Here is a 16,094-nt window from a genome sequence, read left to right on the forward strand (position 1 = left end):
GATCTGGCGAGGATCCTTATCCCTTATGAGTGGGTAGATTTTTTTTTCTTTCTTTAGACCACTTCCACCCTTAAAAAATGAGTTGGTTCAAAGTCCATTTAATTTACTGCAATGAACAGTAATTGGCCAAGTACATCTCCACATCTAAAAAATGAGCTAGGCAAGAGTCTAGTTAATTGGTATCAAAATATTTTTTTAATAAAATAATAAAAAAATTATTTTTAATTTTGGATATGATTTTTAACCAATCTTGTTATGCCACGTGTTATTATCTGAAAGTACATTTTTTGTGGAAGATGGTTATATATTTATATTAAAAAAAATTGTTTAATTTTTCTGTATTTTTAAACAATTTTTATAATTTTTTATTAAGTTAATTAATTTGGACTATTACATTTCAAAAAGGTTGAAATCCAATAGCCCAAAAGTGGACATGTGGCCCATTGTAAGATTCTGACATTTTCCTTTTTTTTTTTTTTTAATGCTGGAATGTGCGCCCACGAGCGCGCATATCCCACATGCCAATAGCAAAACAAGAAATTTACATGGCCAGTTCCTTGCTCAGTCCATTATGTGCTGGGCTCAAAGCTAGCCTCCACTTTGAGCTGACCTATTTTGTGGGGTGGAGTGGATTTTTTTAGGTGCCAGCCTATTTTTTTAGGCTTTGAGCCAGTCTCCAAAGGAGGGGTGGACTTGCTCTTAAAAAAGAGGACAACTGGTAGCAAGCCACAGTTATTCACTTCTTCCGGGGGCCAGGAAGACTCACAGAGGCATTTCAGCCTCCCATTGGCCACGGGTCTGGTTTCCACATCAGTAGTGGGTTTGAACCCGAAACCTCCAGTTTTTAGTTTTAAGGAAGTCTTGTAATCCGCTCTTTACTATTAGGCTACTGGCTTGTGGTTTAGTGGGTAGATGAGCAGTAATTATTAAACCCAATTTAAGATAATTTAAGATTAAGTGTTGTGCCTAAAAACTAACATGTTTGGAAATAATTGTTATTGGATAAAGGAGAACATATAGGATCAACTAATATAATTTTCGAAAATCAAAAAGTAAAAGTGAGCTATAACGATATTTAAAAGTGAGCTATAACGATATTTATATCATAAAAGTTTTATTAAAGCACGATTCTCTCATAGCATCTCTATCAATTGGGGAAGTGTAATGGCAATTGAAGAATAAGGGCAATAAAATTGTATTTACTTTTCACTTTAAACAATAACTGTCTTTGTGCACGTCCAACAGTTTGGAAGGAGAAAGGGCAAGTGCAAGCGCAAGGGCGATTGATATTCACAAATGTTTTTTTTATATATATAATGTTTTCTTCGTCTTATCCCACATATTATTACTGCCGTAAACTTTTTGGGTAATTTTAAACGTTTAACTTGGTAGTGTGTTGCAAAATCGGCCCTGAGGGATTGCAAGTTGTGTCACTGCACAGGGCCCCCAAATCGGAAGGGCCTCGATTTCCATTTTTGCATGTGTATATATATTTAAATGTGTTGTAGCCACTTGGTGTTACGGTCTAGTGGTAATCCTTTTCACTTGTAAGTGAGAGGTTTTAAGTTTGATTCTCACAAAAGACAAATTTGAACCACATTATTGCAAGCCCATTGTGAGGCTTAACCCACTCCCCCACTCCTTTAGTGTTTTTAAAATGAAAAGCTCAATTGAAAAAGAGAAAGAAAAATAGTTACTTGCGACTGAAGCAATGAAAAGCTCAATTGAAAGTATTTTTAAAATGAGTGAAAGCTTTTTAGTGAAAATGTTTTTGAAATCAAACCTTAGTAAAAATACAAGAGCTCGTTTGGATGTGCTTTTAAAATGATTGAAAGCACTTTTAGAGAAAATGTTTTTGGCTTCCAAAAGCAGTTTAAGTGCTTTCTACGAGAAGTACTAGTTATATGCTTCTTCCAGGAAGCAATTTAAGTGTTTTTCCAAGATTTATGAACATTTTTACTAAGGATTGTTTCCAAAAATATTTTCACCAAAAGCAATTTCAGTCATTTTAAAAACACATCTAAATGAGCTCTAAGTGGATCCCGGAAAAGCACTTAAAGTGCTTCCTGCAAGAAGTACATATTTGATGCTTCTTTCAAAAAATATTTTAATTACTTTTGGAATCCAAAATCAATTTCACTAAAAATGCTTTCAGTTATTTTAAAAACATTTCCAAACGAGCCTCAGGGCTTCTGTCTTAAATGACATGATTTGAACTATTAAGCCTCATGTTAAATAACCACAACTTTTGGAGATAAAAAAAATGTCTTATAATGATTGAAGAACGTTTCGGCATAATGTAACATTACATAGTTCATATTTCTTGAAGGAAATAATGGCAAATAAAAAATATTTCAACTCTGTACATCCAACATTGCGAACCATCACAACTTGTCCTCTCAAAGAATCAGAAATTTAGCAACTTATAGCTAATTTCTATAGATTAAACATGACTTTGATGGCGTTACCCCCACGAGCACTGGTCGCAAAGGCTTCTTCCACCTCCTTTTCGGTGAATCCAAACCGGTGAGTAATAAGCGGCTTCACGTCGATCTTCCCAGTTCTCAAGAAATCGAGGCAAAGTGGCCATGTGTTCTTGTACCGGAAAACTCCAACCACATCAACTTCCCTGTGTTCAAACACAACAAAATAATTAATCAAATAAGATCACATAATTTGTTAATGTACGATAAGCTAGGGGTCGATTCTTATAAGAGAAAAATTATACGAAATGAAAACAATTTATACCTAGCAGCAGCTGGAGTTAGAGGGACAGTCATCATGCCGTGTCCCATTCCGACAAGGCAGACTTTACCGCCGGGGCGAGTGGCGTTGAGACCCGTCGACATGGTTTTATTGAAACCAACACAATCGAAGGTCACATCCACTTCGGAATTCATGGCCTTTTTAATCTTGGCAACTTCATCATCTAAGTCCTCCATTTTTGTCGAAACTTTCATGGTTTCATCTGCGCCGAGAGACTTTGCCATAGCTAGACGCTGGTCATCCATATCCACAATGACAATTCTTGGTGCCCCAAAAGCACAAGCGGCCAAAACAGAAACCAGACCAATGGGCCCTGCTCCGATGACCAGAACAGTTGTTTCCGGACCAACATTGGCTCGACGACAAGCGTGAACCCCAACACTTAAGGGCTCGCACATTGCCCCTTCCTCCAAGCTCACGTTCTCCGGCAGCTTAAAACATAGATCCGCAGGATGCACAATCTGTTAAAACGAAATGGTTATTAGATGGCCCTAATCCTACAGAATTCATATGGCACTAAGCTTAAGAAAGTCGAAATTTTTTAATTGCATCTATTAATACCTGATTAGCCAAGGAACCATGAACCGGTGGGGTGGCGAAAAACTTCATGTCCGGGCACAGATTGTAGCGGCCTCCTCTGCACTGCTGGCACCGTGAGCAGCTGATACCAGGTTCTACCGCGACGCGGTCACCGGGCACCAGATGCTTCACCTCGCTGCCAACTTTTTCTACGATCCCAGCACACTCATGTCCGATCACCATTGGCTCCTTAACCTCAAAATCCGCACATTTCATCGTCTTGAGGTAGTGAACATCGCTTCCACAAATGCCGACAGCCTTAATCCGAATCCGAACATCATTGGATCCTAAAATTACAAAATCCCAAGAAAACAGGGAGCTATACGTGAGCAACGATATAAACGATGAAAACTAAAAACTGAAAGAAATAACCATGGAATTAAAAGAAGGGAGAGAGGTAAATACCGATACTGGGGAGCTTGAAAGGTAGGATCCTGATGGTGTTGACATCAACAAGCCAAGCAGCCATGTTTTCTTGCTTCATATGTTTGGCTTGCTTAGCCACTTCGTTAATCAATTGCCCTCCCTTACCCATAATGTTTTCGATACTGGGTCTGTTTTTTTCTGAAGTGTCTTGCTTTCTCTGTGTTTTGTGTTTCAAAGACAAAGAGTACTTGTGTTTTGTGATGGAACAAGCTTGGCTAGGGTGTGGTATTTATAGAAGTCTTGATAGTCAGATTTGGTCAAGTTGGTTTGTACACCTATATAAAATTTGGATAAGCCAAACCTGAAACACTATCTAATTCCTTACAGAAAATAATAAATTATTGTTTAAAGCGGACATTGCTTGAATGTTTCCTGAGGACTCATTCCGAGTGCTTTTCTGTAAAAGGAACATACCATATGTTTCTTCAAGATTTTTTTTTTCTTTTTCTCAAAGCGCTTTAATTTTGTTGAGTTTTAAAAAAGAATAATGGTAGGAAAACTAAATTTAGAGATTAAATTTATAAACTCAACGATATGTCACCAATAAAAATGAGCACGTCTATCCACGTTTAAGTAATAAATCAATCATCAACTTACATATTTTTTAGTTTCCAAAATTTAGTTTCTAAATTTAATTTTCCTATCATTACTCTTTTTAAAATTATTTGATAAGGGTTTCTGAGCACAACTGCTTTCCACACATATCCGAAAGAAGTTTACCAAAAAATTGGTCATCGTTCTAGGCCAAGCCCTTTAATGTCGCCAAGAAGACTATCAAGGATATATTGGGTTGGGGGTTGAAACCTACAACCCAAATCCACCGAAAAGCTTAAATTAGCAAGGCTACCAGAGTGTCGGCTAAAAAAATAGAGATTTTTCAATATGCAGAAAACACAATTCAGTACATCAAATAATGGTACAATTGCTTGAATTTTTTTTTTCAAGTTTCCAATCAATTATATTATTAGTACACTTGGTGACCAAGCCCTGTTCCTGAAACTGAAAAAATTCATCTTAAAAAAGTTCACTAAAGAGTTGTTGAAAATCAGCATCATATCTAGCCAAAATCAGCTCAAAGTATAATCGATGTCTTGTAACTCGAGTGATTAAAACATCTATTCGTAATTGAACTCATCATATGTTTTCAATCCCCCTTCTCTAAAGATCTTGTATAAACTAAAAAAATAAGCCACTTAGTACAACGATCTAGTGATGTTCCTCTCTTTGGTTCGTTTCTTACCAAAGACGAATTTGAACTACATTATTGCTAGCTCATTGTGAGGCTAAACCCACCTCCATCTGTAAATAATATCATTTGTCAAAAAAAAAAAAAATAATAAACTAAAAAATAAATTTGTCATTATACATCTTTCTATGACTAGGTTGAGATCAAAGAACAAACAACCCCACCCCACAAACACCAAAAACCCAAACACATGTTTGACACTGAATTTCGCCTGAGTCCTAGCGTTATCCACAATTTACTTAGTCCATTCCACACTTGGCGGAGAGAAGCTTCTACCACATGCTGTCTTGGAGCTAAAGAGGTGCTGAAAATCAGCATCAGATCTAGCCAAAATCGGGTTAAAGTATAATCGATGTCTTGTAACTCGAATAATCAAAACATCTATTCGTATTGAACTCTTGTGTTTTCAATTCCCCTTCTCTAAAGATCTTGTATAAACTAAAAAATAAGTTACTTAATACTACAGTCTAGTAGTGTTCATCTCACTTGTAAGTGAGAGGTCTTTGTTTCGTTTCTCGTCAAGGACGAATTTAAACCACTTTATTGCTAGCTCATTGTGAGGCTAAGCCCACCCCCACCTGTAAATAATATCGTTTGTCAAAAAAGAAAAAAAAATAATATATATATATATATATTGTCATTACACCTCTTTCTATGACTAAGTTTAGATCAAAGAAGAAAACCAACCAACCCACCCACCCCCCCCCAACACATGTTTGACACTGAATTTCGCCTGAGTTCTAGCGTTATCCACAATTTACTTGGTCCATTCCACACTTGGCGGAGAGAAGGTTCTACCACATGCCGTCTTGGACGGTGCATCGGTTTTCCCAAGCTGATAGCAGGAATTTTCCAATTGGATTATCCAAATATTTGGAGGCTGAAAGTGAAACTATAAAACGTTATCCAAATGAAGACCGTTGTGACAATTAATAAGTTTGAATGTGTCAGTTTGACGAAATAGCTAGGTTTGAGTATGAATACAGGTTACTGTTAGTCTTGCCCATGTTAGGGCCATATTGCTAGGTTTAGGTTTACTCAAAGTGGAATCTGGAATATAAGTCGGGTGGTGCCCATGTTAGGTTTAGGGTTACTCAAAGTGGAATCTGGAATATTCAGTTCGGTGGTGGTTTTTACATTTTTTTTTTTTACTTTACACTTTTTTTTTAAAATTTTTTTACTATTGGATTGAATAAATTAAAGATGATCAACGGACAAAATTAAACAAGAAGTGTGTGAATGTAAAAATAGGTGTGTGAATAGCACCACCCTATTCATTTTATTCTAAATAACTTGGCCTTACATCAAATTGTTGAGAGTCAATCCCACATCAGGGAAATAAGAAGCTTTGCATGTGCTTATAAGTAGTCAATAGATTACTCACCATATTGCCAATTAATTTTATAAGGAAACCTCAACTTCTTCACGAGATTCAAACAATTTTGGAGATTATATCAAGAGGTTGCTTCCCTTTACTTCGTGGTTTGCCATAACATTGAACTAACCAATATTGTTGACAGAAAAAAGGGTTGTTCCATTTTCTTCGCCAAACATTAGAGTTGAACGCAAGCAAATTTGTATGGAAAAATTAAAACACATGATGACAGGAAGATGATAATAACATAAAAAAACACATAATGATGCATGGTAAGTTTAAAGTACTGTTATTTTAACGTCGTGTTGCCCTATTGCACATTCCTAACACAATTTTAATTGTTGCTGCATATATATTTTCATTTACCCTTAGCATCCGAGTAAACCGTAGCCTAGGCATCCCCCCAAAAGAACCTACTAAGACCTGCTCGAACGATCGAGTAGGTGGAGCTAACAAGCAGGTAAGAAAGCTTTTGCCCTTTATGGATCGAGTAGGTAAGAGTTGTTGCCAAGAAGTTTGAGTGGAGTAGGTAGGGGGACACGAATAATCATCTTGTTTTACAAGTTTTCTTTTTGTTCTTTTTCATGGGACTTTTTAACTCCTGGATTATTTATATTTTCGGTCGGTTAATAAATCTATTAGCCAATCAGTGAAGTAATTAATCTTGTTATTCATATATGAACTAACAGAAACCGACCAAAAAAAATAAAAGATTAATTATTTAGCAACAGTTGGATGGTCGCTCTGCAGCCAGGCTTATGCATGAGATGTGCTCTCTGTGTTGCCAGCAAACCTTAGGGTTTCTGGCACGCGTCCAAGGTAGGCGACGTCTGACTAATTTCCACGTCAGGTATACGTGGGATTGAATCTTGCGACCGTTGGCATGAGTTGCAACGATCGATGCTGAAGCTCCTTTTCTAAAGTGCTGTGAATAAAGTCAAAGGAGCCGTGGTACGTTAATAATGGATAATGAAGTGCCACGACAAGGTGTCCAGTCGGACACGCGTATGCAATATAAAATATCAGGAAAATTGTTATAGTGGCCCTCTTGCAAGGAATGAAAGATCAACTTCGAATCTTTGTGTCTGGATCTTAGGGACTGAGTGGACCGGACGGTTCAAGAAAGAAAGAAAACAATATGGGTTGTAGAATTTGTTTTGAAGTGAGCCAATAGAGTAAGCTACTGGTGATCGTAGAACTGAAATTGAATGGTTTAGATTTTTTGGTCAGCATGCTTTAGATACAAAGATTCGGAGTAAATTTCAATGCCCCCGCAAAATATTCCTCTCCGTTGGGCTCTTTTAAATGTGTATTCTCATATAATTAATATTTTATTTTAATTTACGTAATATTTTACTCCAATTTATATCATGATGATAGGGTTTGAAAGACTGAGGGCTGAAGAGGAACCTCTTACATCCAATATTAGGAAATTATCAACAACGTAAATGCGGACTATTAACATATTATTAATAATATCAACAAGAAATACCAATGCATAGAGCATATTGACAAAAAAAACAAGTTAATTGACCGTCTCTCCCAAGGTTCCTAGACGTTCTTTGTCGATATTGTCAATGTATAAATATTGTTGATATATTGGGTATATGACATATACATATTTGGTGATTTTTTACTAGTTCCCTAAAATATCTCTAGAGATCATGCGCGGTGGATCTGAAGTTCAAGTTCCATATCGGAAAATTAACTCCAAACCTCACTTCAAAAATTTCTAGAGATCAGGGGTTTGAGCTATATCCCTGTCGCTTGGCAACTAATTCAGTCCAAACCGAAAAAATGAAACGGTCATGTTTAATTTCTAGATGGTTAGACTTAGGGTTCTTGTAATTTAATAAGATGAAAGTATTGATGGCTTAATTTGATATCTTCTTAACTACAAGTTGAATCTTATTCTGCCGTTAGAAACTTGTTTCGTGCCATTAAGTCGATGAATTCAATTTTCGTGTCACACTTTATCTTGTTCCGTTAACTTTTTTCACCAAATACTCTACTAACTTGTATAGCATGGCACATATGTGAGCTAGTTTTCGCTAACATGTAAATCAAGTAAGTGGCATAAGTATTAACGAGTTTAAAATTTAAATTTTTTATAAAACCAATTGAAAATCACTTGGCCTGCTTCTGTCCTAATTAATGAACCTCAACCCTTCCGACATATATCCTGCAAGCCGAAAGACTTTGAGCCCATTTATATTTGGCGTGAGGTGAACTTTGCTGCAAATGTTTTGGCTCACTCAAGACACCAACTGATTATAAAGGCTTTGCTCTTTTTGACTGGTTTTCGTTTTATAAAAGAGAAATGGATTCTATTAACAACCAAAAATAATAATTAGACAACCATCATTAGGGTTTACAACTTTAGGGTGATAAGAAAAAGTAAAAGGAAATGCCTTAGTAGGGTTGGAAAAAAAAATCCCGAAAATCTCGAATTGTACCAAAATAATCTTGAAACTAAATGGAAAACATCCCAAACTGAAAATTTCGAACCGCTTGATATCCGACCCCGAACCAATTCATAAAAGTTTGGTACGGGATTGGGACTTGATATGGCCTCGTTAGGTATTCCCGAACAGAACTGATCAATATTTTAATATAATTTTGTATATATTTGAATTAATAATGGCCATTGAATTTAGTTGAGGTTCAATCTCAACCGTTCGTTACTATCCGTCACCTCACTTCCTCAAGAGACTTCAAGCTCTCCCGTCTATCATCTCACTTCCATAAATCTTCCCAAACCTTAGCTGTCATCATTATGTCTGAGGCCATAATACTTCCACCTCTTTGCTAGCACCTAGACTCTAGGCATATTGACTTTCAAACATAAAGCTAAGACAACTTCGCCTTCACAATGCAAAACCAAATTGGCTTTCATACGTAACCTTGATATTCTCTCTCTCTCTCTCTCTCTCTCTCTCTCTCTCTCTCATCTGAGTTCTCTCTGTTTCTCCGTCGCCCAGCCAATGCAGCCACCACGCACCACCACCAAATGACTTCGTGGCGCAACCACCACATGTTCCCCACCACGTCGCACAACCACCATGTTGCACAGCCACCACGACTCGCTTGTTGTTTCTTTGTCTATCAATCTCTCCTCCGCCCTTATTCTCCACCTCTGTCGGCGCCGTGGGAAATCTTTGCACGGAAAATGGCCAATCCCAAAACGTACCGAAATCCAAAAATTTTTTGGAAATCCTAAACTTTCGGTTTGGTTTCGGTTTTTGGAATCTCATACCGAAATAAATTGGTTCGAGATTTGGGTTATGAGTTTAGGTTCGGGATCCCGTCCCAAACCACCTCTATGCCTTAGGGTGATAAAAGAGAAAGGAAAAGGGTAATTTGCAATTTAAGCAATGAAGTATTTTCATCTTGTGTTGCAAGATTTGAATAGATAAGTTAGTTTATCTTTGATTATAGGCCGATTGTACGTACATGACGATGTGTCTGTAACACTCATCGATAGTCCAAAGAAAATGCAAGCAAATAAAAACAACTTTGGCGGAAAAATGATTTATATTGAAGACAATTTAGTTACATGCATACGTACGCACACAATTATTATGTATTGAAGGACTCATGTTAAATAATGAATTTACTACTGTGGTGCATGCCGAGATCTAATACAGCTATACAATGGTCTCTGTACATCAACAAGTTTCCCGGAACTTAAGAACAAGACCATTCTTCATCCGAGACGATGACTTCCAATTTTCCAAACCATCACAAAAACTTGTCCTCTCGATGAATCCGAAATTCATAAACTTAATGGTTTATTTACTATAGATTAAACATGACTTTAATGGCGTCACCCCCACGAGCACTGGTTGCAAATGCTTCCTCCACCTCCTTCTCGGTAAATTCAAACCGGTGGGTAATAAGCGGCTTCACGTCGATCTTTCCGCTTCTCAAAAACTCTAGGCAAAGAGGCCATGTGTTCTTATACCGGAAAACTCCAACCACGTCAACCTCCCTGGCGGCAGCCGGAGTCAGAGGGACTGTCATCATGCTGTGCCCCATTCCTACAAGGCAAACTTTGCCGCCGGGACGAGTAGCATTGAGGCCCGTAGACATGGTTTTGTTGAAACCCACACAGTCGAAGGTCACATCAACTTCGGCTCCCATGGTTTCTTTAATCTTGGCAACTTCGTCATCTAAATCCTCCATTTTTGCCGAAACTTTGACGGTTCCATCAGCTCCCAGAGACTTTGCCATGGCTAAACGCTTATCATCCATATCTACGATGACGATTCTTGGTGCTCCGAAGGCACGAGCAGCGAGCACGGAAACCAGCCCAATCGGCCCTGCTCCGACGATCAGAACAGTTGTTTCGGGACCAACATTGGCTCGCCGACAAGCGTGAACCCCAACACTCAAGGGCTCACACATTGCTCCTTCCTCCAAGCTCACGTTTTCCGGCAGTTTAAAGCATAGATCTGCAGGGTGCACAATCTGGTTAGCCAAGGAACCATGAACCGGTGGGGTGGCGAAAAACTTCATGTCGGGGCAGAGATTGTAGCGGCCTCCTTTGCACTGCTGGCAACGTGAGCAGCTGATGCCGGGCTCTACCGCCACGCGGTCACCAGAAACCAGATGCTTCACGTCGCTCCCAACTTTTTCTACGATCCCAGCACACTCATGTCCGATCACCATTGGTTCTTTCACCTTAAAATCCGCCAGTTTCATGTTCTTGAGGTAGTGAACATCGCTTCCACAAATGCCGACAGCCTTAATCCGAATTTGAACATCATTGGGTCCTAAATTAAGAAATCCAAACAAAACAGGGAGCAACATGTTAGTCAATACATCCATGAAAACTGAAAATAAAAATATAAAAAGGAAAAAAAAAAAAAACTAGCGATGAAATTAAAAAGTAGGGAGATAAGTAAATACCAATATCGGGGAGCTTGAAAGGTAGGATCCTGATGGTGTTAACATCGACGAGCCAGGCAGCCATGTTTTCCTGCTCAACAGGTTTGGCATCTCTAACCACGCCATTGCAGGATTGACCTCCCTTACCCATTTTTCACCTTTCTCTGTTTTTTTTAATGTGTTTGGAAGACACAAACTACTTATTCTTCAAATAAAATAGATACAGAAGATACAGAATACACGGAATACACAGAATGCACGGACTTGTTTGATTTCTTGATGAAAATAGAGTGGCTACGGGGTGGTATTTATAGTGGTCTAGGTTGCCTGTGAAGGTGCAAGATCACCCGCTGTAAGTTTATAGAATCTTATATGGCCAAATGGTGGCTGTCATAGTTGTATCTTAGGGAACCTTTTTTAACGTGTGTCTTGAATTATTCTAGAAAATTTTCGTTGAGTTGTCAGATGTTTACATGGAGAAATTAATTCGTTCTTATCATAATACGTGTGATTATCACACTGTTACATAGAGAAATTAATTCATTTTTATCATAACACGTATGATTGACACACTATTACGTGGATAATTTAATTCATTGATATCATAAAACGTGTATATATTTGTTAACTTTTTATCATAAATATATGAAATCTCAAAAAAGTTTGGATTTGGGCGGAATGGTTTGTTCTCAAGTATATTCCCTTAGTTACAATCACACTTTTGGATATATGCGTCTCTTATTAAATTTGGGATTGGTATCTCCTCTTGTGATAAACTTCTTTGTGAATCTCGAATATCATTCATGAATTAGCTTGACGTGTCGTTACTATGTCACGTAGATGTTTTCTTCTTGATTTTGGGATCTTAACCAGTTACCAATTTTATCTATTTAAACAATAGTAAAAGATGATGAAAATATGCATTGAGCCGTACAACAAGATAACTACAATTTGGCATGAAATTCGCCTTATCATCTACTACGCAAATTCAATTGAGAATTTCTCATATATGACTATCTCGAATGAAGAGAAATACAATTAAAATATAGTTCAGCTACTAAATCAGCCGAAAAGTTGGAGTGCAAGATGCGTGAAAGTGTGGGCGTAGGGACCACCTAAATGTTGATTCAACTGATGTTTTAGGGAACTGCTGAATCGATTCCACGGCATGCAGAGTCAGATTGATGTAGCATCCGTCCTCATTATCCATCAGTTGGGTCCCATGTCGATTCAATTTGTGTAGGCAGTTGAGTAATTTGAACTCAATTAAGATAAGCCTTGGAACCCCATGAAGGAAACATATTTAACGTAATTACCCCATATGAACCTTGGATAGATGATTGATCGGATCATATCGGATAAATCTTTATTTATTCTACGTTATCAAAAATATTTGTTTTATAACTCGTTTGTAAGTATTTTGAAAATAACTAAAACCGTTTTTAAAGAAAATATTTTTGGATTATAAAAACACTTGAAATATACTTCAAGTGTTTTCTAAGATTCACTTGCATTTCAAAAAACATTTTTAACAAAATTGCTTTCAATTATTTTAAAAACACTTCCATATGAGCCTTAGCCGCTAATTAGCACTACCGTTTAGTAAATTTTCTCTTCACTTGTAAGTTAGAAATCTTAACTTCGATTCTCGTAAAAAACAAATTTGAACCCTCTAAATAATATCAAACATATTAAAAAATATTATTTTAGCCAATGACATGAATGTGAAGTTATCAAATAAAATGTATGATCCATTTATCTATTCTTTGGTCGGCAAATGACTAGTGAAAAAATCTATATAGTCAAATTACTAAAATATTTCTCCAAAATTTTGCGATGTCAACATCCTACCAACCAAAGAAAACTGTTTGATTAATAACCGTCGGTTAATGAAAACAAAAATGTGTCAGTTGACAGTTGGGCTCTTTTGTTTCCAGCCCCAATTTTCTGGCGCATGAATGATGACGAAGTTTCTTCGAAGCAGAGCATCAGCATGTGAAGTTTATCAATTGAAGTCCAGCATGAAGTGAAGGAGTGGTCAACAATGGTAACCCAGATGGAAGGATGAATGCCACGGCACCGCCACCCACCCAACAGTACCCAAGCCGCCACGCCAAGCACCACTTCTCTCTCGACTTTCACAGCGATCCCTCCGATTCAATAAACTTACCGTAAAAAACGAATTGAAGAATTACCAATCAGCATTTTTGGTATTATTAAAGGGTTATTTGGTTTGGTAGCTATTTTTAGTTAAAAAAAAAAAAAAAACCAAAAACTCAAAGTTAAATTTATAAACACAAGATAAATAATTTTTAATTTTCAATAAAAGTAGTTCGGTGATGATTTTTAAGATTTCAAGATAAATAATTTTTAATTTTCAATAAAAGTAGTTTGGTGATGATTTTTAAGTTTCAAGAAATTTGAAACAACTAAAAGAGAACGCGAACAAAAGGTGCCTAGACGAAAATTGAGATTAACTAAATAAAGACATGATATTAGATAGGATATGTGACAACCCGTTTCAAATTTTACGTTTTTATTTTATTTTAAAAGCGTGAGTTTACGAAACTTCCGTTGACCATCGACTTGGGAGATGTGTGACTTATTCTTTTAGCATATCCTCGTAGTACTCGTTGGTACAAACGTATAGGCGAAAACCATTTGCGAGTCCGGATTATAATGATATAGTTACGGATGTTCGAAATTAGTTATTCAAGGTTTAGTGTTAATTAAATTAAATCCCCACTTTGTGGGGTGAAGCCAAAAATCAGAAATGAGAAAAAAAAAAAAAAAAAAAAAGGAAAGAAAGAAAAAAAGGGGGGAAAAGCTCTCGTGGGTTTCGTCCGTACACCTCTCCGATTACCCATCTTTCAATGTTGATTCCGGCCAACTCCGATGGAGTTTTTCGATGCCACCACCACCATCTTGAAGCTCTCATTCCCCTCTACAAAACCCACCCAAGAACCACCTTGATTAACCATGGGATGAGACTGTTTGAGGCCACGAAAGTTGACGAAAATCAATAGTGCTCCGCCTACCCTTTTCGATTTTCCGGCAAATCGGCAAAGCGATGGCCGATGCCACCACTTGGGCTTTGTAGCCCATCATCCCAGGAGCAAAACCCAACCAACCTTGACCCCGTTGGACCACCGTAGACGACAAATCGACATCGGGAAGTTTTAGGCACCCGCCCGCTTTGTGGGCAAAATTGACAATCTTCCGTCCACTTTTGGACTTCGTGGCAGGTGACAATAGATCGTGATGTCTCGATGTGCGTGCAAGATAATCATAGCGTGGACTCTAGGTGAGTGGGCCTTTTTCTTTCATAGGCATATAATTGATAGTTCCACAAGCACTTCTATAGTGATCTATGCTTGTTACCTAAAATTAATCATTTTGAACTACGAATGACTTGATCCCTGTTTAGGGTACATAGGCAGTCTAACAAGACGTTAGATGCAGCCATATAATAAATGAGATTAAATAATTGAGACAATAGCCTTGTTTAGTGAATTGAGCAATGTGAGGGACATTGGTGGGAATTGTGAGATTTAACTTTATGATTTGGTGATTAAATGTTGATCATAAATCAATGCGTGAAGAATCAAGAAATTGAAGTAAGGAAAGGTAAGTATGATAGTTAATGTAACTAGGGTCTAATTGGGCTTATCACTAATGATTACTCTCAAAAGTAAATAGTTTGGGAGTAGGGTGTTATTGATTGTACATGTTACGCCGTATTATATATATTTTGGGAATATCATGAAATGTTTGGGTTTAGATTGCATCATGCATATTCATATGGATATTACCTGGACCTGACTATTGTAAATGCTTTGAAGTGCTATATGATGCCGCGGACGCCCATGTAAGTCTTAGGTGAGTACATGTTGATGTTAGTGAGTATGATTGTGTTGAGATATAATATAGCTCATAAACCTGCACCCCGGTGTTAGTGCTCCCACCCATGGCCAGGGCACAGTCATTCACGTGATGTTCACCTCCCGCACCTTACGCTCACCTTGGATCCAAGGTAGGTGCACAGTCCTGTCGTACAGACCACTTTAGGTGGTTCCGACTCGTAGGTGACCCACGATTATTCGCACAGTCTTCACGTGATCGTAGTAATTGAGCGTATTTATTTACACCCAATCTTGTCGTACAGACCACTTTAGGTGGTTCCGACTCGTGTGCAGGTATACTTATTGAGTTATTGGCTAGCCATGATTGATGAGATATGAATAAGTCGTACAAGTCACTATAGGTGACTCCAACTTATATGCTAGCCATGATTGATGAGATATGGATAAGTCGTATAGGTCACTATAGGTGACTCCGACTTATATGCTAGCCATGATTGATGAGGTATGGATAAGTCGTACAGGTCATTATAGGTGACTCCGACTTATATGCTAGCCATGATTGATGAGATATGGATAAGTTGTACATGTCATATTAGATGACTCCGACTGATATATCATTTTGTATTAATTAAGTTCATTTAGCCTACTTATTATTGCATGGTGGAGTTGATGGCAAACCGTGGTTCTGGCCATTTCTGAGTATGGTTTGGATTTTGTATATATGTTGTATTGTCTTATGGAAAACGATACGGGTTTTACATTTAGGGGCATTACTTTTAGAGAGGTAATAACTTTGGGAAGCTTGGTTTTATTGCTTACTCATACTCTCTGTTTGGTGCCCTCCAGGTTTTAACTGCTGAGTTTGTATCGACAAGAATCTATGGCGAATCTTAGTATTGATGGATATTTCTAAGGGTATAATTCTTACCCACACTCCTGTACCTTACTT

At 37.6% G+C, this 16,094-nt stretch overlaps 2 protein-coding genes across 2 annotated transcripts; both read right to left on the reverse strand.

The window, feature by feature from the left end:
* Positions 1–2,257: 2,257 nt before the first annotated feature.
* On the reverse strand, positions 2,258–3,983 carry LOC103960511 (sorbitol dehydrogenase). The gene is made up of 4 exons (XM_009372995.3): positions 3,751–3,983; positions 3,328–3,632; positions 2,749–3,227; positions 2,258–2,629 (listed from the first exon to the last, which is right to left on the reverse strand). The coding sequence occupies exons 1-4, from the start codon at positions 3,878–3,880 to the stop codon at positions 2,437–2,439; spliced, it is 1,107 nt and encodes a 368-aa protein (XP_009371270.2). The 5' UTR covers positions 3,881–3,983; the 3' UTR covers positions 2,258–2,436.
* A 5,924-nt stretch (positions 3,984–9,907) lies between these two features.
* Positions 9,908–11,485, reverse strand: LOC103960512 (sorbitol dehydrogenase). Its single transcript, XM_009372996.3, has 2 exons — positions 11,304–11,485; positions 9,908–11,167 (listed from the first exon to the last, which is right to left on the reverse strand). The coding sequence occupies exons 1-2, from the start codon at positions 11,431–11,433 to the stop codon at positions 10,191–10,193; spliced, it is 1,107 nt and encodes a 368-aa protein (XP_009371271.2). The 5' UTR covers positions 11,434–11,485; the 3' UTR covers positions 9,908–10,190.
* Positions 11,486–16,094: the final 4,609 nt, after the last annotated feature.

Source organism: the organism of the source record quoted next, unplaced genomic scaffold (genome assembly GCF_019419815.1).
Source record: "Pyrus x bretschneideri cultivar Hongxiangsu unplaced genomic scaffold, Pyrus_bretschneideri_v1 Contig4, whole genome shotgun sequence".
Taxonomy (NCBI): Eukaryota; Viridiplantae; Streptophyta; class Magnoliopsida; order Rosales; family Rosaceae; genus Pyrus; species Pyrus x bretschneideri.

Bases quoted from the DNA above. Each gene is read 5' to 3' on its own strand.
- LOC103960511 (XM_009372995.3), bottom strand. From the start codon at position 3,880: ATGGGTAAGGGAGGGCAATTGATTAACGAAGTGGCTAAGCAAGCCAAA. The intron at 3,633-3,750 runs GTATTTACCTCT...TTGTAATTTTAG, and splicing joins TTTCAAGCTCCCCAGTATCG to GATCCAATGATGTTCGGATT. The intron at 3,228-3,327 runs GTATTAATAGAT...TCGTTTTAACAG, and splicing joins ATGGTTCCTTGGCTAATCAG to ATTGTGCATCCTGCGGATCT.
- LOC103960512 (XM_009372996.3), bottom strand. From the start codon at position 11,433: ATGGGTAAGGGAGGTCAATCCTGCAATGGCGTGGTTAGAGATGCCAAA. The intron at 11,168-11,303 runs GTATTTACTTAT...TTCTTAATTTAG, and splicing joins TTTCAAGCTCCCCGATATTG to GACCCAATGATGTTCAAATT.